The 21,459-nt window shown below is 39.1% G+C and overlaps 1 protein-coding gene across 1 annotated transcript in view; it reads left to right on the forward strand.

Moving 5' to 3' along the window:
• Positions 1–21,459, forward strand: part of RABL3 (RAB, member of RAS oncogene family like 3) — a 38,847-nt gene that overhangs the window by 1,671 nt on the left and 15,717 nt on the right. Inside the window, exons 2-3 of the mRNA XM_084871751.1 lie at positions 2,429–2,520; positions 18,397–18,526. Of these exons, the coding sequence (XP_084727877.1) occupies positions 2,429–2,520; positions 18,397–18,526 (222 nt within the window). The remainder of the gene's footprint in view (positions 1–2,428; positions 2,521–18,396; positions 18,527–21,459) is intronic.

Genomic DNA, 21,459 nt, shown 5'->3' on the forward strand with positions numbered 1-21,459 from the left:
TGCCTACCAGGCAAGTGATTGATCTTGTTACACATTCTCTGACTTTAGGCTGTGTGTACAAAGTCAGTTAGTGCCTTTTTATCAGTTCCCTTTTAACAGTGATATGATATCAGGTTAGAATATACTTCTTACACACACTTCATCTGCCTTTGTATGCAACCTTTAAAGTTTCCTTTTGAATAAAGACTTATCTCCCTCATGAAATTTGGAGGATTTCACATAGTACACAAAGGAATGACTTGGGATGCAGAGATTTGTTTTGTATCCCATAGGTATATTTGATAATTCTCTTTGTTATTTCAGATACAAGGGATGAGCTTAATACTTTACCAACAACTAGTATTTGCAGCTGGTATTTATTTCATTACCTTGGGCCTCTTCCCCCCACCAGCAAATGAATGTTTTTTGTTTTTGTTTTTTAATATTTTTATTGATTTCAGAGAGAAAGGGAGAGGGAGAGAGAGAGATAGAGACATCAATGATGAGAGAGACTCATTGATTGGCTGTCTCCGGCTGCCCTACTGGGAATTGAGGCCATAACCTGGGCATGTGCCCTGACTGGGAATTGAACTTGGGTCTTCTTGGTCCATGGGATGATGGCTCAATCCACTGAGCCACCGCAGCCTGGCAAAATAATTTTAACCAAAGTTTAAACAGAAATCTTTTTTTGGCATAATGAAAATTTTAAAACACCCTAAATATCTAGTAATTAGGGAATGATTAAGTAAATTGTTATGTCAGTGTTCTGAATTATAAAGGAGATATTAAATATGTTTAGGACAATTATAATAACATGGAGAATTTTAGTCACTAAATAAGTACTAATTAAGGACCTGTTCTGAGTATTGGATTTTTTTTTTTTTAAAGAGAGTAAAACCCAGTTCCAATCCTCAAAGAAATTAAAATTAAACAGTACATAAAACCTACAAACAACTGTAATGTGTTTTAAGTGTTCTGTGGAAAAGTGTACAGGGCACAGTGGAGACCCAGAGGGTGGGGGATAATGAGCTTAGTTCTACCTCTGCGGAATCAGAAATGACAATAACTAGAATGATGCGGAGTCTTGACAGATTAATTCACCAAGCCAACGGAGGGCAGGTGTGGGGGAGAATAGGCAGTATGTTCCAGACAAAGCCAGATGTGTAAACAGAGGCTTAGATTTATTGTTTTCAAGTATACCATGTGTATATTTACAGTAAGAATCTGCTTCTAGGAAATCCTGCTTATGGAAGTAAACCTACATGTTTACAGTAGTGCTCTTCTAGGTGACTTTTTCTTCTTTTTAAAAAATGCTTTCCGGTTGTCTGTAAATATAACTTCATATAATAAAAAATAAACATAAATGGTAGGTTCATACACAAAATTGCACACAAAGAGATGGTCTAAATTTTCTTTTCTTTTTTAAAATATATTTTATTGATTTTGTACAGAGAGGAAGGGAGAGAGATAGAGAGTTAGAAACATCGATGATAGACATCGATCAGCTGCCTCTTGCACACCCCCTACTGGGGATATGCCCACAACCAAGGTATATGCCCTTGACCGGAATCGAACCCGGGACCTTTCAGTCCCCAAGCCAACACTCTATCCATTGAGCCAAACCGGTCTTGGCGAGATGGTCTAAATTTTCTATACCACAAATGATGCATGAAGATTCATCAACCATGCTTGTCATGGTGGCATCAAAATGCTGTTAGTTATATGAGTGACTCCATCGTGTAAATGGGAACTCATTTTCTTCCCCCCTCATATAGATTGCCCTGAACCCAGGAGAGCTACAGGAAACAAAGTGCTGCCTTAAGGTAAAGGGCCATGATGTAGAAGAGGGAGTAGAGTGGTTCTCTTTTTTCCAAAGGGTAAAACTGGGCCACGTGGCTGGCTATCTGAACTAGAGTGTCTAAATAAGGAATTGTGAAACGGTGAGTCCCTGTCACTGACCGTGTTCAAACACCATCTGAAGGATCAGCTAACGGTACCATGGAAGTACCTCTCCATTGGTAATCAGAATAGAGCATTACCTCCAAGATCTGTTCATATTCTACAGTTCTAAAAAAGGTTGAATAGATGAAATCATTCAAAAGGAAAGGACTAGTTCATATGAAATTGCCCTAGAACAGTAGTTCTCAAAGAGAGGCCCCTGGACCATAGCATCAGCATCACCAAGGAGTTTGTTAGAAATGCAAAATCTTTGAGCTCTACAACAGACCTGCTGAAGAGGAAACTGGGAGCAGGACCCAGCATTCCATGTTTTAACAAGCCCTCCTTGACCATTTACTTATTAATAAAGCTTATTAAATGCTTGGTATGGTATGGACATCCTTTAAACAATCATAATTTACATACCATGATTACTGCATATTCTCAATCACACTTTTGCTATCACATTTCAGCATGTCTCATATAACTAGAATTCTTGTATCTTTTACAGGTGTTGGTAAATCTTCACTAGTTCATCTTCTGTGCCAAAATCAAGTGCTGGGAAATCCATCATGGACTGTGGGCTGCTCGGTAGATGTCAGAGTATGTTTCCTATATTTTTAGGGTTTTGTTTTTTTTTAGTTTTGTTTTTTGTTTTTTGTTTTTTAGTAGTCATAGTAAAATTTATTGGTTCATACTATGTAATCAGATTACAGTTCTGCGGTCAAAACTAATAATGATAATAACTGGGCTTTATTAAGCACATACTCTGTGCCAGATAGTATGCTTTGCATGACTTTCCTTATTTAATCTTTTTTGAACTGTGAGATAATAGCTGCAGAAACTAAGGTGTAGAGTAAGAAAGTGACATGACCAAATTCACTCAGTGCTTAACAAGCAGTCAAGATTTAATCCCCATTAGCCTGATTTTAGAGACTTCACTTTTAATTTCTATGCTATGTCTGTAGAGTTTACTTTTCATGCTCCATAAATAATTCTAAAGACTTTGCCACTGAAAAATCCAACTTTTGGCTAGAAATAATGCAAAGGCAAAAGCTTTTGGAGCCTTATGTGTAGGTCATTGTTCCACCTCACATTTAAGAGACACAGGTGCAGTTTCCATAGAATCAAGTATCTTCCCACATATTGTTGATGTTTGCTAATTCCAGCTACTCCAATCCAAGTATCTCTTCTGCTGGCGTACCTCTCTCCATTGAGTTAAGAAATAAGTTGGGAAGGGATGATAGTTAGCTAGATTGACAGTTATTTTCCTTTAGTTTTTTGACTAAATAGGTTCTGTGACTTATTTTGCTGCTGATTAGAAATCTTTCATCAGAAATCTTTGATATTATGTAGTTTTGCTAACCTATGTTTAGATATGGATTAGGTATTAGTCATTCTATTCAGAAGTTATGCTTTTCAAGGCTGTCTTCATTTTTCAAAAGTTTTAGCTATTGTCTGTCTTCCTTCATTCCCTCAATCTTCTCCTTTTGAACTTCTATTAGATTTTTCTCCTCTGTATTTTGCTATGTACTTTCATGTTTTCTATTCTTTATTTCTCCTCAATTCATTCTGGATGATGTATTCCAGTTACCTAAAAATCACTTCAACTATGACTAATGTGCTTTTAATATATCCACTCAGTTTTTTATTTTACTTTAGTAACTATAGTTTTAAGATATTCTTTTTTGGTTCTTTTGCAAATGTCAACATTTTCCAGAATATCCTAATCTTTAGTTATGGTTTTATATATTTATTTTAATAGTTTTAAACATACTATTTTATAGGGTTGTTTTTTTTTTAATATTCTAGTTTTTTCTGGGTGGTTGGTAGATATCCTTCTTGCTGTACATATATTGACTCTAATTCATGAAAATGCATCTTTTTGTATGGTGTATGATTGTTTGAAGATGATTACATCTTGAGCAAGATATTTTTCCTGTTCCTGTGGAAGCCCTATATGTTGTGTTGTGAAAGTCCAGTCAGTGCCTTTTCACTTCTCTTGCTGTCAGAGCCCTGGGGCAGTGGTCGGCTCTTTGGCCCCTTGAGTGTGGCTCTTCCACAAAATACCACGTGTGGGCACGCATATACAGTGCGATTAAAACTTCGTGGCCCATGTGCAGAAGTCAGTTTTCAGCCTGGGCGAGTCTATTTTGAAGAAGTGGAGTTAGAACACTCAAGGGGCCAAAGAGCCACATGTAGCTCGCGAGCCGCGGTTTGCCGACCATTGTCCTAGGGATTTTATTTATTTATTTATTTTAATATATTTTATTGAGCTTTTACAGAGAGGAAGGGAGAGAGATAGAGAGTTAGAAACATCGATGAGAGAGAGTCATTGATCAGCTGCCTCTTGCACACCCCCTACTGGGGATATGCCCACAACCAAGGTACATGCCCTTGACCGGAATCGAACCCAGGACCCTTGAGTCCGCAGGCCGACGCTCTATCCACTGAGCCAAACCGGTTTCGGCTGTCCTACGGATTTTGATGGTTCTTGTAACATCTCAGTTAGGAGTTTCCATGCCATTTAGATCATGTAAATTCCCCTAATATTCAATTAAATCATAGGCCTGTCGTTTCCATTTCTTGGGGCTTTTTCTCTATTCTCTATTACTTCTAAGTGAGGTCGGTGAAAGAAAGTTTTTTTATTTTTCATCTTTTTCTGAGCCAGTGGATAGAATTTTTCCTACTCTCTTTTACTGACAGGGTAGCTCATCAAGGCTCCAGATTTCATGAAGAGAACTATAGTCTGGTCTTTGTCACTCACCCACATGTACTCTTACCTTAAAAACTGGAAAACAAATCTCTATTCCTGGATGGGCGCAAAAACTCCAGGGACCAGACCCTGAAGCTATTCTGAATCTAGGTCAGTTCCCACTTCTCACTCTGATTTTAAGTTCTTTCTTAATTTCCAGTATCTGGGGATTTTCCTGTCTTTTGAGCTTGTCCTGTTCATTTATTTTTTAATAGTTTATGACATTTCTATGCATGTAAAGTCAGGGAGTGCCTGTCTGCCATTTCAACCTACCATGTTCCCAGATTCTTAGATATGGAAGAAAAACACATTCTAGATAATGAGTTCGAGATAATGGCAACTTTATCTAAGTTTGGGAGACTCGATAACAAGTTCTGCACAAAATGTTCCTTTGCACCTTTCTAGCTCCCTTCCTGTGAGAAGACATATTGGGGGGGAAACAAAACAGACTTAGATTTAAACTCCCACACCCTGAGTCAGTCTTCATTTTGCCTTTTGCTTCTTAAATAGGGACCTTAAAGAGTAATCATTTTACTTCTCTGAGTCTTAGCCAAGTTGAAGTTAATAATACCTGCTTTACCTAGCCTACAAGTCTGTAGAGAAGATCATAGCTTAAGAAGCAAAGTTAAAGTATAGTGCTTTACAATTTTAAATCGAACTTTAGTTCAATTTTCTGCTCCCTGCCCTTTATCTCTAACCAGAGCTCAGTCTGTTCATGTAATTTACTGTTTTTCCCCTCCCTTCATATTGAGTTGGCTAAATCTCCGGTACATACATGTTGAATAGAAGTGGTGACAGTGGGCATGTATCCTTTTCTCATTCCCAATCTCAGGAAGTTTTCAGTATACCCTTAAATCTGGTATCAGTTTGTTCCATGCTTCCATGTCTCTGGATCTATTTTGTTTGGCAGTTTATTATGTTCATTTGATTCCACATGTAAGTGAGATCCTGTGATACTTGTCTTTCTCTGACTGGCTTATTTCGCTTAGCATAATAGACTGCAGATTTTTGAACTCTCCCTATAGTTCCAAGGAACACTGGAATAAAGACTACAGTAGTCAAAGACAAATGTCAAGAATGTGAATAATTTTACTGGAATGAGAATGAGTGTGATACTAATTGACTCCTTTAAAGCTACCCTGGCCTAAATTGCTTATTGTGGAAGAATGGAGAATGTGGGACTGAAAGGAACCTTGCTCTTTTACTCTTCTTTGTATCTTGGGCTGATTGATCTTTGAGAAGAGTGAATTTTTAAATGACAGCATAAGAAAAGGCATTAAATGATAATCTTCAGTAAAGTTGTCATAGATATGTAAATCCCTTTGACTATTGTTATTATAAAGTGAACATTTCTTCCCTTTAGCAAGAATGATTAAATCTGATAAAGCCTTTACCTAAGTAGCTTAGGACACTTTCTTCCTAGCAGCTTTAAATTGCAACTAGAAGCCCGGTGCACAGAATTCATGAGCGGGTGCGGTCCGTAGGCCTGGCTGGCTATTGAAGCGCAAGTGTCTGGTGTGGAAGGGCATGTTCCAGGTGACCTCTCGGCCCTGGGCAGTACCTGGGCCCCTGGACCCCCATGCACTCCCCTCTGCCTGAGTCACGGTATCAGAGTGCAGCGTGGGCCTCTGGGCCGCTCAGTGGCGCCATAGAGCTGGGCGGGCAGCATGCTCTCTCCTGGCTGGCCTCACAGATCTGCTCTGGGGCCTGACTGGTCCCTGCAGTCTCAGCAGCTGCAGCCTAGCTCACCCAGAAGAGGCCACACAGGTGCGGGGTGGGCTTCTCATGGGTGTCTGGCACCTGAGCGCCAGGGGCTTCTCTGGCTCATGAGCCCTGGCGTTCTGGGGAAGGGAGCATGGAGAGAGAGTGAGCTCTGTGGACACCCCACATTTTCACCACACCTCCATCCTCATCTCCCCTGCTTCCAGGTAGCCAGCAAGAGGTTGCAGACCCCCCAACTCTCCCCACCCCCTGCCACTGCCACTGGTCTCAGTCTGCGGGGCAATCAGGGCCCCCACTCACACCTATCTTGGCCTGGCGTTGCCCGCTTACCTGCTCCACCATCCACTCTCGACAGGGCCCATTGGGGCCGGCAGTGCCTCCACTGCTGCCTACTGTCAGGGCCGGGTTGCCTAAGCCCACCTTGTTCTGAACTGCCCCTGGTGGTCAGCGCACATCATAGCAAGCAGTTGAAGTCCTGGTCAAGGGGACAATTTGCAAATTAAGATTTTATTATATAGGAAGGATTATAGCTTCTCTTATTAACATCTGTGGAAAGGATAGACCCATGAATACACTAACAGTTGTCTCATTTAGCCCATTTCACATCTGTTTAAGAGCCAGCTAAAAATAGCAGTGATAAAGGTGATAATGTAATTGTTTAATTTCAAGTACTAGATAAAGCTAATGAACTTAGTGCATATACTCAGTAATTATTAACTTTTGGATTGAGGATGCACTGCAGAGCAGAAAAGTTTTATTTTGTGATATTCTTCATTCCTGTCTTCTAATTTTGTGGCACCAAATCTGATGAGACTAATATGAATGCATGGGTACTTTTATTTATGAAAACAAGACTTACAGAACTTAATCTTTTCACAGATTATAAATAAGGAAATTGGTTTGTCATTTCTTGTTCACTTTAATGAGATTTTAACTCTAATTTACATATTGCATACAATGAATATTTATGGACTTTCTCTTTGGATAGCATAATGTGCAAGCACTGGGGATAAAATTTTTTTAAAAGCAATCTCTATCTTCACTAAGACTATGGAGTGGGGTCTAGTAGGTGGAACAAGGTGTATAAATAAGTGATCTTTGATAATAATAATGAATGATGGCTAACCCTTTGGGGAGACTAGGCACCTATTTTACATACTAATTCATTTTGTTCCCACAATAGCCTTCAGGTAGTTACTGTTATTGTCCGTATTTTCCAATGAAATAGTTGAGGCACAGAGCTATTAAGTGACTTGTCCAATGCCTTACTGATCATAAGTGATGGAGTTGGGATTCAGACCCAGGCAATCTATTCCAAGAATAGACTTGTGTTCTTGACAGCTATTCTGTACTTCCTCTTGTTCCAGAGGAACAATAGTAGTAAGAAAAAAGTATTCTAATGCTGTTAAATACAATAACCCCTAGACTCATGTGGCATTTTAAATTTAAATTAACTAATTTAATTAAAATTTTAGTTCCTCAGCAGTAGTCACATATTACTAGTGGTTACTGAATTGGATGTTGTTGTTTTTTATCATCACAGAAAGTTCTTATATAAACAACACTTATGCAGAAAATTAGTGTTATAGCAATTCAGGAGATGTTTGTGAAGAGTAGAAAATTATATTACCATTATTGATTGAATGGGTGGCCTGGGCGTGATGAAGGGCATAAGTTACTCACCTGAAGCTATCCAGAAAACATTTGAAAATGAGGAGTTGAAGTTCAAGAGAAGATGAGGAGTTGAAATCATCTGTATGGAGATGAGAGATGAGGTTTTCAGAAAAGCATTTAGAAAGAGAAGAGCTGGTGAAGAACTTTGGGGTATATTTAGAAAGTTGAAGGTGAAAGAGGGCTCAGAAAAAGATTTATCAAAAGGTAGGAGAATAGCCAAGATGATGAAATACTACAAGACCAAAGAGAGATGAGAATTTCACAAAGGGAGGATTGATTTTTAGTATGAAATATTATAGAGATGTAAGGAGTGAGAAGAAGAAAAAAGTTGAATTTGGTGATGATGAAGTCACTGCTGACCTTTGAAAGTGCAAGGAATGTTAGTGGCAGGAAGCAAATGATGTGAGTAGAGAGAGAGAAAAGAAAGACAAAGGTTTAAATCAGATTTCACAAAGTGTAGAGGTTAAGTAAAGGGCCCTGGTCAGTGTGGTTCAATTGGTTAAGTGGCCTTCCATGCACCAAGAAGTCTCCAGTTTGATTCCCAGTCAGGGCACACGCCTAGGTTTCAGGCTCCGTCCCCCATAGGGAGCATGCAGGAGGCAGCCAATCCATGTTTTTCTCTCATTGATGTTTCTCTTTCCCCTCCTCTCTCTCTCTCTCTCTCTCTAGAAATCAATAAAAACATTTTTTTTAAAATAGAGGTTAAGTAAAAGATTGAATGGATACAAAATAGAAGGGAAAAGTGAAGGGGTTTTTTTTGGTTTTTTGGTTTTTTTTTTAAAGGAGGGACTGACCTTGGCTGAAGGCAAAACAAGATTACTAGAAAGGAGAGGTAATTAGCAGCAATCTCTATAGTAGTCATTCATTCATTTGTTCATTCAGTACATAGTATATTGCATACCTACTGGGTATCAGACACTGCAAGGAATTGAAAGTACAGGCATACCTCATTTTCTTGTGCTTTGCTTTCTTGTGCTTTATAGATGTTGTGATTTTTGCAAAATGAAGGCAACACCCTGCACCAGTGAAACATTACCACTTGCTCTGTTATGATACTCACTTTATTGCAATGGTCTGGAACAAACCTGTCATCTCTCTGAGGTATGCCTGTATAGCAGTGAATGAGTCAAATTCAGTTCCTGCTCCCTGCTGCACTTTCCTAGTTGCTCTTTTCCATCATGTCTTTTTTCCCAACTCTCTTCTCAGACCTCTTACCTTTTTATTTCTCTAACTAGTAGCCTATTGCACGGTATCACGCTGCAGTAGGCTGCCCACTGCTTCCACAGGAGCCAGGGGGAGCCGCAGCATGCCCCCGGGAGCTGTGCTGCTTCCATGGGAGGCGGGCCGACCATCTCCTCTCAGAGTCTGCAGGCTGACCCCCTGTCCCCCAGAGACCCTCTGTGGCTGGGGCGTTGCCCCAGTGACAAAGCAAGTGTCCCACCCCGGCTGTTCCACACCCACCGCCCAGAAGCCCTCCATCGCTGTAGCAATGAAGCAAGCATTCCGCCAGGCCACTCACATTGCCCGCTCTCAGCGGCAGCCCCCCCAGGACTGGGGGAATCCAGCGAGGCTGAGGGAACTGGGCTCCGCCATCTTGTGGCTATGGGCACTGCCATCATTGTGACAGAGTGATGGTTAATTTGCATATTTCCCTTTTATTAGATAGGATACTAATAAGCAGGTGTATATACCAGACCAAACTTATTAGCATCTATAACATTCAGCATTCTTTCTTGATGTGTCTTATTTTCTTTACTAAATTTGATTTTAGTTTTTAAAAGTTACAAACAATGAATCAACTATTCAAATGAGACAAAACCTTTTGTACTTAGTCTTAATTTTGTTTCCAATAAAATGTCGAGAGTTGAGGGAGAAGCAGCATTAGGAGTATGGTTCTTTTTTCCATTTGATGATCAGCCACATACTGTTTGCTACCTGTAGAGAAATTTTTCTTTGTATAACTCTAAAGTCTGTAAGGATGTTATTAAATCCTTGATGACCTATCCTACCTAATAAAAAAGTATATGCAAATTAACCATCACTCTGCTTCAGTAGCCACGCCTATAAGCCAATCAGAGCGAGTATGCAAATAAACCCAACCAAGATGGCTACAGCCACAGAGAGCAGGAGGGAGGCGTTTCCCCAGCAACGGAGGAAGCCAAGCTTTCCTTGCGAGCCTAAGCCTCCACTGAAGGCTACAAAGTTTCAATTATAGAAAGTAAACAAAATCCAAACAGAAATGGCTGCTGCCTTGGGCAAACAGGAGGTTTGGCTCCGCCCCAGGCTACAAAGTTTCAGTTGTAGAAAGTAAGTAAATTCCAGATACCAGGGTCTCCACTTGGGTTGCCAGGGGACATGGCTGGCCTACAAACCACCACAGGCCCCTCACTTAGGCCACCCCACGCCCCAAGGGAACCCCCACCCTGATCCAGGACACCCTTCAGGGCAAACCAGCTGGTCCCCACCTATGTACCAGGCCTCTATCCTATCTAATTAAAGAGTAATATGCAGATTAAACATCACTCCAACACACAAGATGGCTATGGTCAAAGATCCTGCCCCTATGTGGACACAAAATGGCCAGCAGGGGAGGGGATTTGGAAGGCACTAGGCCTGCAAGGGAGGGCAGTTGAAGCCATCAACCCTGCGGGGTAGAGCAGTTAGGGGTGACCAGGCCGGCAGAGGAGGGAAGTTGGGGGCAAACGGGCTGTCAGGGGAACAGTTAGACATCAATCAGGCTGGCATGGGAGTGGTTAGGGGTGAACAGGCTGGCAGGCAGAAGCAGTTGGGGGTAATCAGGAAGGCAGGCAGGCGAGTAGTTGGGAGCCAGCAGTCCTGGATTGTGAGAGGGATGTCCGACTGCCCACCAGGATTGGGCCTAAATGGGCAGTCGGACATCTCTCAAGGGGTCCCAGATTGGAGAGGGTGCAGGCTGGACTGAGGGACAAACCAACCTCCCCCCATCCCCGTGCAAGAATTTCGTGCTCCGGGCCTCTAGTTTAAGCATGAAACACATTGCTTATAGTTTGGCAGTAAGAGTCCACCCCATCATGTTGGACTCTTAGTATAGCACCAAAAAACTACTTATTGTGTGGGGAGCAATACCTTTTATAATGTCAAGCTTTCCCTTGGAGATCACTCACCCATGTGAAAGATATTGTAACTACAAGCTAGCTACTGGTTTAAAGTTCTTAGGACTCATTCCATTTGAATTAAGTTAAACAGTATTAGTTGAACAAGTTGGAAAGGAAGAAGGATACTTTCTCCTAATTCTTGAGGGAAACAATGAAAGGTGATTAGGGAAGGTATTTTTGTCAAGCTGGCTTGGGACTATGTGTAGCCAAAAGGGATCTGGGTAACAGACTTGGTACATTGAATGCTTAAGAGGGCATGCTACCTGGGAATTGTATTACATAGTGGCTATTCTTAGAGGAATTAGTCTTTTAGGGGAGGTAACATTAGACATTTGAAATAATTTTAGAGATAAAAATGGTATACTGCAATGCTTGCTAAACTTAATTATGTAACAATCACCTAGGGAGCTTTCTTTAAAAATACAGGTTTTCTTGAGCCCCACCCTAAAAGCTGCTGCTGCTCCCCCTCCTCCTTCTCCTCCTGGTTTTGTCAGAGAGGAAGGGAGAGGATGAGAGAGATAGAAACATCAATAAGGAGAGAGAATCATTGATCAACTGCTTCCTACATGCCCCACACTGGGGATTGAGCCCACAACCCCAGGCATATGCTCTTGACTGGAATCAAACTCCGGACCTTTTTTTAAATCCTCACCCAAGGATATTTTTTTCCACTGATTTTTAAAGAGAGTGGAAAGCAGAGGGGGACCGACAGAAACACCAATGTTGGAGAAACACATCGATTGGTTGCCTCCAGCATGCTCTGGACCACAGTCAGGAGCTTGCAACTGAGATACGTGCCCTTGCTGAAACTGGTTTGTCTCAATAGATAGAGCGTCGGTCTGCGGACTGAAAGGTCCCAGGTTCGATTCCGGTCAGGGACATGTACATTGGTTGCGGGCATATCCCCTGCAGGGGGTGTGCAGGAAGCAGCTGGTCGATGTTTCTCTCTCATCGACGTTTCTAACTCTCTATCCCTTTTTTTTCATCTCTGTGGAAAATCAATAAAATGTATTTAAAAAACAATAGCAAAAAAAGAGATAAGTGCTCTTGACCAGAAACAAACCTGGGATCTTTTAGTCTGCAGACCAATGCTCTACTCGCCGAGGCAAACCAACTAGGGCAAGAATATTTATTTAAATATATTTTATTGGTTTTTTACAGAGAGGGAGAGAAATAGAGAGTTAGAAACATCAATGAGAGAGAATATCAATCAGCTGCCTCCTGCACACCTCCTACTGGAGATGTGTCCACAGCCAAGGTATATGCCCTTAACTGGAATCAAACCTGGCACCCTTCAGTCCGCAGGCCGACACTCTATCTACTGAGCCAAACCGATGAGGGCAAGAATTCTATTTTTAACAAGCTTCCTATTAATTCTGATTTAGTTCATTCTCAGAACTGTACTTGAGAAGCACTGGTGTTCAGTAAAATAAAGTGAATATAATAAAACCTTGCAGGATGAGTTATCCTAGATTTATTTGTTGATTTAAACAAACATAGCCAAACATCTAATAAGTACTGGGTACTATACTATTTTCTAGAACTACAAAGATGAATAATACATGATCCTGTCCTTATGCTCAAAATCTAATAGAAGAGAAATTGGCAGATAAATAAAGCAATGTGGTTAGAAATGATAGATGTGTACAGGGTGTTATGGCAGCAAGTAGGAGGATCGAAATGGCCCTGGTTGGTTTTGGGTTTTGGGAAGGGAGACGGATCAAGAAAGCTTGAGTTATGTGGCTGAATTTTGTTTTGTTTTGTTTTTCTCTCTCTCTCTTTATTGGTTAAGATATTACATATGTGTTCTTATCCCTCCATTGCTCTCACTCCCCTAGTATGTGTCTATTGGTTTGGCTTATATGTACACATACAAGTCCTTTGGTTGATCTCTTCCTCTTAATCCCACCCGCCCCTACCTTCCCTCTCAGGTTTGACAGTCTGATTGATGCTTCTCTGTGTCTGAATCTGTTTTTGTTCATCAGTTTATGTTTTTCATTATATTCCATAAATGAGTGAGATCATGTGATATTTATCTTTCTTTGACTGGCTTATTTTGTTTAGCATAATGCTCTCCAGGTCCATCCATACTGCTGCAAGTGGTAAGAATTCTTTCTTTTTTACAGCAGCGTAGTATTCCATTATGTAGATGTATCACAGTTTTTTAATCAACTCATCTGCTGATGGACACTTAAGTTGTTTCCAAATCTTAGCTATGGTAAATTGTGTTGCAATGAACATAGAGGTACATATATCCTTTCTGATTGGTGTTTCTAATTTCTTGGGATATATTCCTAGAAGTGGGATCACTGGGTCAAATGGGAGTTCCATTTTGAGTTTTTTGAGGAAGCTTCATACTGTTTTCCACAGTGGCTGCACCAGTCTGCATTCCCACCAGCAGTGCACAAGGGTTCCTTTTTTTCTGCATCCTCACCAACACTTGTCATTGTTGATTTTTTGATGCTAGCCATTCTGACAGGTGTGAGATTGTATTGCATTGTCATTTTGATGTGCATCTCTCGAATGATTAGTGACTTTGAGCATGTTTTCATATGTCTCTTGGCCTTTCTTATATCCTCTTTCGAAAAGTATCTATTGAAGAGAATGTCGGAAGTATTTGGAAACGTAGCAGCTTTCATATTTTACATATGTGTCCTTATCCTCCATTGCCTTCACTCTCCTGGTGTGTGTCTATTGGTTAAGCTTATATGCTCGCATAGAAGTCCTTTGGTTGATCTCTTCCTCTTAATCTGGAGAAAGAGAGGGAAGCAGAGAATAATTGTATTCTGGATTGCTTTCCATGGGTGCAGACAACCAAGCGAGGTGATGCTCATGAGTTAAGAAACATATTCCTACAGAATGCCAGTACTGAAGTTGATGGAGAGCATTACATGACCCTGGAAGACTTTGTCCAGCGCTATCTTGGACTATATAATGACCCAGATAGCAATCCGAAGATTGTTCAGCTCTTGGCAGGAGTAGCTGATCAAACCAAAGATAGGTTGATCTCCTATCAAGAGTTTTTGGCATTTGAGTCTGTTTTATGTGCTCCAGATTCCATTTTCATAGTGGCTTTCCAGTTGTTTGACAAGAGTGGAAATGGAGAGGTGACATTTGAAAATGTCAAAGAAATTTTTGGACAAACTATTATTCATCATCATAATTTCTAGTTTGTTTTCCATTCTGGAAGGAAAAGGTATTTGGTGATAAAGAGGTATCACAAGACCAAGTGCCAACACCATTGGATAAGAGATCCTTTGGAAAAGATGCCTGTCAGTGGGTGCCAGAGGACAGGCTAAGACTCGCGGTGCTGATGCGATTCCATTGTGTTAAATGTGTGCATACATCCTCCTCTGTTCATAGATCCAAAGGCATGTCCTAGACGGCTCCTCTGCCATTGTGTTCCTGGAGACAGGGCATCTCCTGCTCTACCGGCTTAGTTTTGCCTTCCTCTGACACAGCAAGGGCCTAGCTGTCAAAACAGTAAAGGATGCTTTGGCAATTTTCCTCATATGGATATGATTCCAGTAAAAAATGAAATAACAAAATGTGTGTGGGGGGGTGGGGGGGTGGGGGGGAGTATCTATTGAGGTCCGTTGCCCATTTTTTATTGGGTTATTTATCTTTCTTTTAAGTTGTATGAGTACTGGATTCACTGTGCCCCGTAGATTTTTGGATTGTTGTGTTTTCATTGTCATTCATTTCCAAGATGTTTTTAATTTCTTCTTTGACTTCTTTGGAAACCCAGTCATTGTTTAACAGCGTGCTATTCAGCTTCCAAGTGTTTTAATTTTTTGATTTTTTATTATAGTTTATTTCTAATATTTGCCATTGTGGTCTGAGAAGATGCTTGATATGATTTCAATCTTCTTGAATTTGGAGAGGCTTTGCCTGTGACCCAATATGTGATCTATCTTTGAAAATGTTCCATATACACTTGAGAAGAATGTATATTTTGTGGTTTTGGGGTGAAATGTTCTGAACATATCAATTCCATCTGATCTAGTGAGTCATTTAGGATTGCTGTGGGGTTTTTTTGCTGATTTTTTGTCTAGAGGATTTTTCCAGTGATGTCAATGGGGTATTAAAGTCCCCTACTGTGGTTGTATTGTTGTTGATCTCTCCCTTGATATCTCCCAGGAGATTTTTTATTTATTTGGGTTTTCCTGCATTGGGTGCATATATGTTTACCAGGGTTATATCATTTGTTGTATTGATCTCTTTAGTATTATGAAGTGGCCTTCCTTATCTCCTATTATGGCCTTCACTTTGAGGTCTATTTGTCAGATATAAGTATTGCTACCCCTGCTTTTTTTTTCATTTCCATTTTCCTGAAAGATATTTTTCCAGCCCTTCACTTTCAGTCTGTGTGAATCCCTTGTTCTGAGGTAGGTTTTTTTTTATTATTATTATTCGTTCTAGCTGAGCTTTTTGATAATAGATAACTGATTCCTTATAATAACTTGTGTGTTTCAATGGTTTTGCTTATAAATCTTGCTTAAATATATGTTTCCATGGTTTCTTAAACAGAACTCATATAATTTCACCTTTATTATCAGTTATTTATGCCATGTAGCAAAGTAGTGATACCTTTTAATACAGTTTACAGAATTAGTTCCCATTATCCAAAATGATCCTTGCTGCTGTGATTTTCCAGTTCTCTTTGTTGTCAGTCTGATAATTATCTTCTTTTAATGACAGTTTGAGAACTTTGATATGCCTGTGTAATATCTTATTTGCTTAAACTTTTCCTGCCATAGCTGGTTTGGCTCAGTGGATAGACTGCTGGTCTGCTGACTGAAGAGTTTCAGGTTCGATTCTGGCCAAGGGCATATGCCTGGGTTGCGGGCTCGATCCCCAGTATGGGGCATGCAGGAGACAGCCAATCAGTGATTCTCTCTCATCATTGATGTTTCTATCTCTGCTTCCCTTACCCTTCCTTTCTGAAATCAATTTTTTTAAAAAATTCTTTAGATAAAAGGATTTGTACAAAAAATGTGAATAAATAAAAAGAGTGAAGCATTCTGTTAAATATAGTATGTCAGTTCTTTTAAAAAAATGTATATTTTTATTAATTTTATGTTTATTTTTATTAATACAGTGTTATCAACTTTAGTCACCATGTTATACCCCAGACCCTCAAACCTTATTCATCTTATAGCTGAAAGTTTATGCTCTTTAACCTCTCCCCATTTCCCCCACTCTCCAGCTATAAAAGTGGTTCTCCCTGCGAATCACTTTTTTACTGTTTCTATAAATTTGACCTTTTATTTTGAGTTCACATATAAGTGATACTATGCAGTATTTGTTTTTCTCTGTCTGGCTTATTTCACTTAGCGTAATTCCCTCAAGGTCCATTCATCTTGTCGCAAAAAAAAAAAAAAGGATTTCCTCTCTTCATGGCTGAATAATATTCTATTGTATATAATGTATATAATATTCTGTTGTATAGTACACATACACACCACCACCACCACCACATTTTTATCCATTTATTCATTGACAGAGACTTATGTTGCCTCCAAATCTTGGCTATTGTGCATAGTGTTCCAATGAACATGAGAGTGCAGATATCTCTTCAGGATTCCGTTTTTATTTACTTTGGATATATATCTAGAAGAGGGATACTAATCATATGATAGCAATGCTTTTAATTTTTTTTTTTTGAGGACCCTCCATACTGTTTTCAATAGTGCCTGTACTAATTTACATTCTTACCAGCAGTGCACAATGGTTCCCTTTGGACCTGTCCGCTGGTGCAGGTGGGGCGGACGCTGTCAGCATGTGGTAGCAGCAGCAGTTGGAGTGGGGCTGCAGGCAGACAGGGGACCAGGAGCCGCAGCAGAAAGGGCTGGGCAGGGGCGCAGAGGATGAGCCAAGACCCACTGCTGTGCCCACTGCAGCCTTGCAGCCCACAGTTCCTTTCAAGGTGCACGAATTAGTGCCCTGGGGTCATAGTTATTTATAATAGCCAAGATTTGGAAGCAGCACAAGTGTCCATCAGTAAATGAGTAGATAAAAAAAGCTGTGGTGCATTTACACAGTTAAATACTACTCAGCCATAAAAAAGAAGGAAATCTTACATTTTGCAACAGCATGGATGGGTCTGGAGAGTATTATAATGAGTGAAATAAACCAGAGAAAGACAAATACCATATTTCAGTGTGGAATCTAATGAACAAAATAAATAAACAAGCAAAATAGAAATAGACTTATAGATACAGAAAACAGACTGATAGCTGTCAGAGGGGAGGGACTTTGGGAGACTGGGTGAAAAAGATGAAGGGGATTAAGCAAAAAACAACAATTTATAGACACAGATAATAGTATGGTGATTACAAGAGAGAAAGAAGATGGAGGGACATAAAAGGGCAAAGGAGGATAAATGGTGATGGAAAAATACTTGACTTTGGGTAGTGAACACACAAAATAATACAAATTAATTTAAAAGAACAGAAGCAACATGATAGCTTAAGGAAGTATATGTGATCAAGAGAAGGTAATTTATTTTCTAAGACGGGGGAAAAATACAGCATATTTGTGTGCTGGTGGGAATTATCCAACTGAAAGGGAAAATTTGATGATGAGAGGAGCTACACCTTTGATAAGAAAGAGGGGGATCTTATGCACAAGAGGCGGGTATTTGTCATTAGGACACAGACAGCCTATCTCTAATAGCTGGAGGGAAAATATACAGGCACAAATGCAGAGAGATGGTTAAATAAGGGAAGAACAGGTTGTAGAAGTTCTCTTTTGATTGTTTCTGTCACAGGAAGTAGGGTTACTAGCTCTGTTTTAGAACAAAGAATATGTATTGGAAATTTGAAAAAGTGTAGAAAGTATGAAATAATTACCTAGGAGAGAAAAATAGGAAGAAAAAAAAAAAAAAAAAAAAAAGGAAGCTTCAAAGTTAAAATGAATCCCATCAGGTTGAATGTGTTATTTTTCTGAGCTTCACATTCAGCTAGCTAGGATGTAGACATGGAAATCAAGAAAAAGGTGGATATAATTTGTGTTGAATTCTGTCAGGTGAATATACAGTAATGTGAAATAGGGGCAAAGGAATGACTAAAATGACAAATCATGGATTTTATGCTTACTGGTATGTAGTGTCCGATACTTTAAACTGGAATGAGAGTGCTTACCAGTTTCTGAAGTGGCTATATAAGTATTTTTGATGAATTGATTTTTTAGGTTCATGACTACAAAGAAGGAACCCCAGTAGAGAAGACCTACTATATAGAATTATGGGATGTTGGAGGTTCTGTGGGCAGTGCCAGCAGTGTGAAAAGCACAAGAGCAGTATTCTACAACTCTATAAATGGTAAAGCATGTTTTTTTTTTCTACCATGTATTAACGGTCCAAGAGTACAGATCATCTAATATGGAGTGCTATGGGATGCTGGACTCACCTTAATTTACAAAGGTTTAATTACTCACAACTTTTAATTTAAATATGCATATTGCATTCCAGTTTATGTTTCTAGATTCTAACCATGCAGTTCAGAACATTAAATATTTACTCTGTCTAGTGTTTCTATTTATATTATTGTCATAAAATAAATATTGAGAAGTAAAATTGTATTTGGGAAACTTTACATAATACATGGAACTTTCAAAACACTGTCCATTAGGAGTGCTATTTCCCTAGTCATTTGGGTAAATACAGTAGAACTGTTAGGAATCCCATAGTGTAAGCCAGATGTCACAGAAATAAAAACCTTTCTTTCATCTCATCTTAGAGAGACTCCTATGTAATTAATTACTAGAGATGCTTAAGGGTATTTTTAGGGGTGCAAAAAATTCCTCCAGGTATAGAGATTCAAATACCTTGAATAATTTCCAGATAAAGGCATGTGATAGAGGTCATAGTTGCAATTCATAGAGGCCCTACTCTATGTCAAGAGACTAAACCACTGACACCTGTGATTTATCTATAGAGTTTCTTATCTTCTCTTTTTTAAATGCATTTTTAAATCTTTTACTGTGAAGTATAATTTCAACTTGTCTTTGATTGATGTACCAAAAGATTTGGCATATCACCTCTTCCCTCTTGGTGTATGCTTAGCTAATACTCATTTAAATTCATTCACTATTAGGTAAGCTCTGCAATTGCTAAGTACTTTCTTCATTCCTTACGTTCCTCTTTCACCATCTTTCCATGTCATAAGCTGTTGTAGATGCTATTTAAAAAAAAGGGGGAGGGAGAAGAAGCTTTTTGTCACTGGATATAAACTATAGAATACAGGATATTGACCATAGAATATTGTCCAAAAATGTCCTAATGTACCTGAAGAAAAAAAATAAATAAATGAAACAAAAGAGTTATAAAATAGTGACATAAATGTATGATATTGTCATGCAAGAAAGAACATAATAATGACATATATTAAAAGAATAAATATAAGTGAAAAAAACACAAAACCAGTAAGATAGTCATAGATTTCTTCGGAAAAAGGGAAAGGAAAGTACTAGAAACAAGTGATAAAACTTGGTTTATATCAGCCAGATGACTTTGTCAAAGTTGATATCAATCTGATCTAGCAAAGAAAAGTTTAGATATATAACACTTTTGAACTTTTGTTTAGATCTTTTTGAGAAAAAGTTAAGAGCAAAATAAATTTAAAGATAAAAATTATAAGTAATAAATTTAAAAACTATTTAAAACCTAGAGATTTTATGGAATTGAGTCATGAACTTAATAAGTGCTAAAGAAGAAAGCCATCTAAATCCACTTATTTGTCTGTCTTTTCTATGCCTACTATTCATTAATGATTTGTCTCTTGCTTGAATATTACTGAAGTAATTGCATATATTTTGTTAGTTTTACAGAGAAGACTGAGACATATTTCTGTTTCTTAAAATTAATTTTTTTTTTTTAAGTCCCTTTAGCCCTGGCTGGAGGCTCAGTTGATTGAATTGTCATCCCATACACCAAAAGGTTGTGGGTTTGATTCCTGGTCGGGGTATATACCTGGATTTCAGGTTCAATCCCCAGTACAGGGGGTGGGGAAATAAGAGAGGCAGCCGATTGATGTTTCTCTTTCCCTCCCTCTCCTTGCTCTATAAAATCATTTAAGAAAAAGTCTTAAAAACACACACACACACACACACACACACACACACACACACACTCACACAAATGCATAGTCTTTATTCTTAGTAATAACATTCTTCCTTCAAGAGCCTACCTTCTTCCCTCTGTGATGAACTATGCTGGTAATCCCCAAAGAAAATCTCTAAAGTATGTCTCTACCTCTTTCTCTTTTAAGATTAGAACATGAACATACTCTGATCAGCTGTCAACCTGATTTGCTCTGGCCCCAGAGTGACCCTCCTAGCTCATACAAACAGGAATTCTCAACCCAAAGGAAAGAGAGAGAATAAGGAAAAAGAGTGCTCAAATACCTTTAAAAATTCCAGAGCCTTAAATAGAAACCTTTAAAAAAATGAACTTCTTCCAGTCCATCTAATAGCTCATCTAAGCCTTTGTAATCCTTTCACTTTCCCAACCAAAAGTCTTACCCATAGCTTTTTGATATTTATACCTGGGAAATAGGGAGAGGAGAAAATATCTGCCACTCCTGTGCCCCAAAGTGAGACTTTATTCTCTTTTCCTCAGTCTTTTACTGTCAAATTAACTGAGTTCAAGGCAAGTTACTCAACCTTTCTGAGCCTCAGTTTCCACATGTGTAAAATAAAGGTAATTCCTACTTCATAGAACTATTCTGAAAATCAAATTAGACAACACTGGTAAAGTATAATACGTAGCATATAAGTGATGAATAAATGTTAGCTTTATATATATATATATTTAAATTGATTGCAGAGAGGAAGGGAGAGAGAGAAAGAGAAACATCAGTGATGAGAGAGAATCATTGGTAGGTTGCCTCCTGCATGCCCCATATTGGTCAAGCCCACAACCCAGGCATGTGCCCTGACTGAGAATTGAACTGGGACACTCAACCACTCAGCCACACCAGCCAGGCAGCTGTTTTTTAATGGTAGCTCTTTATTTCTTTTTAAAAATCATCTTTAATTATGTGTCCTTGATGCCTAATAAAACACCTTATTGAAGAAGGTAGAGTGAATGCAGTTGGATATGGGGACAATTGTCAGATCCCTGTTTAGTCCAGATGCCAGGAAAGAGAACAGATTTATCTGAGCCAACTTGAACAAGTCAGCTATGACATGCACAAGCACCGTCATTTTACAAATGTCTGTAAAATCTAGAGAAACCAAATAATTCTAATTCTT

This window comes from Pipistrellus hanaki, assembly GCF_964339955.1.
Source record: "Pipistrellus hanaki genome assembly, chromosome: 2".
Taxonomy (NCBI): domain Eukaryota; kingdom Metazoa; phylum Chordata; class Mammalia; order Chiroptera; family Vespertilionidae; genus Pipistrellus; species Pipistrellus hanaki.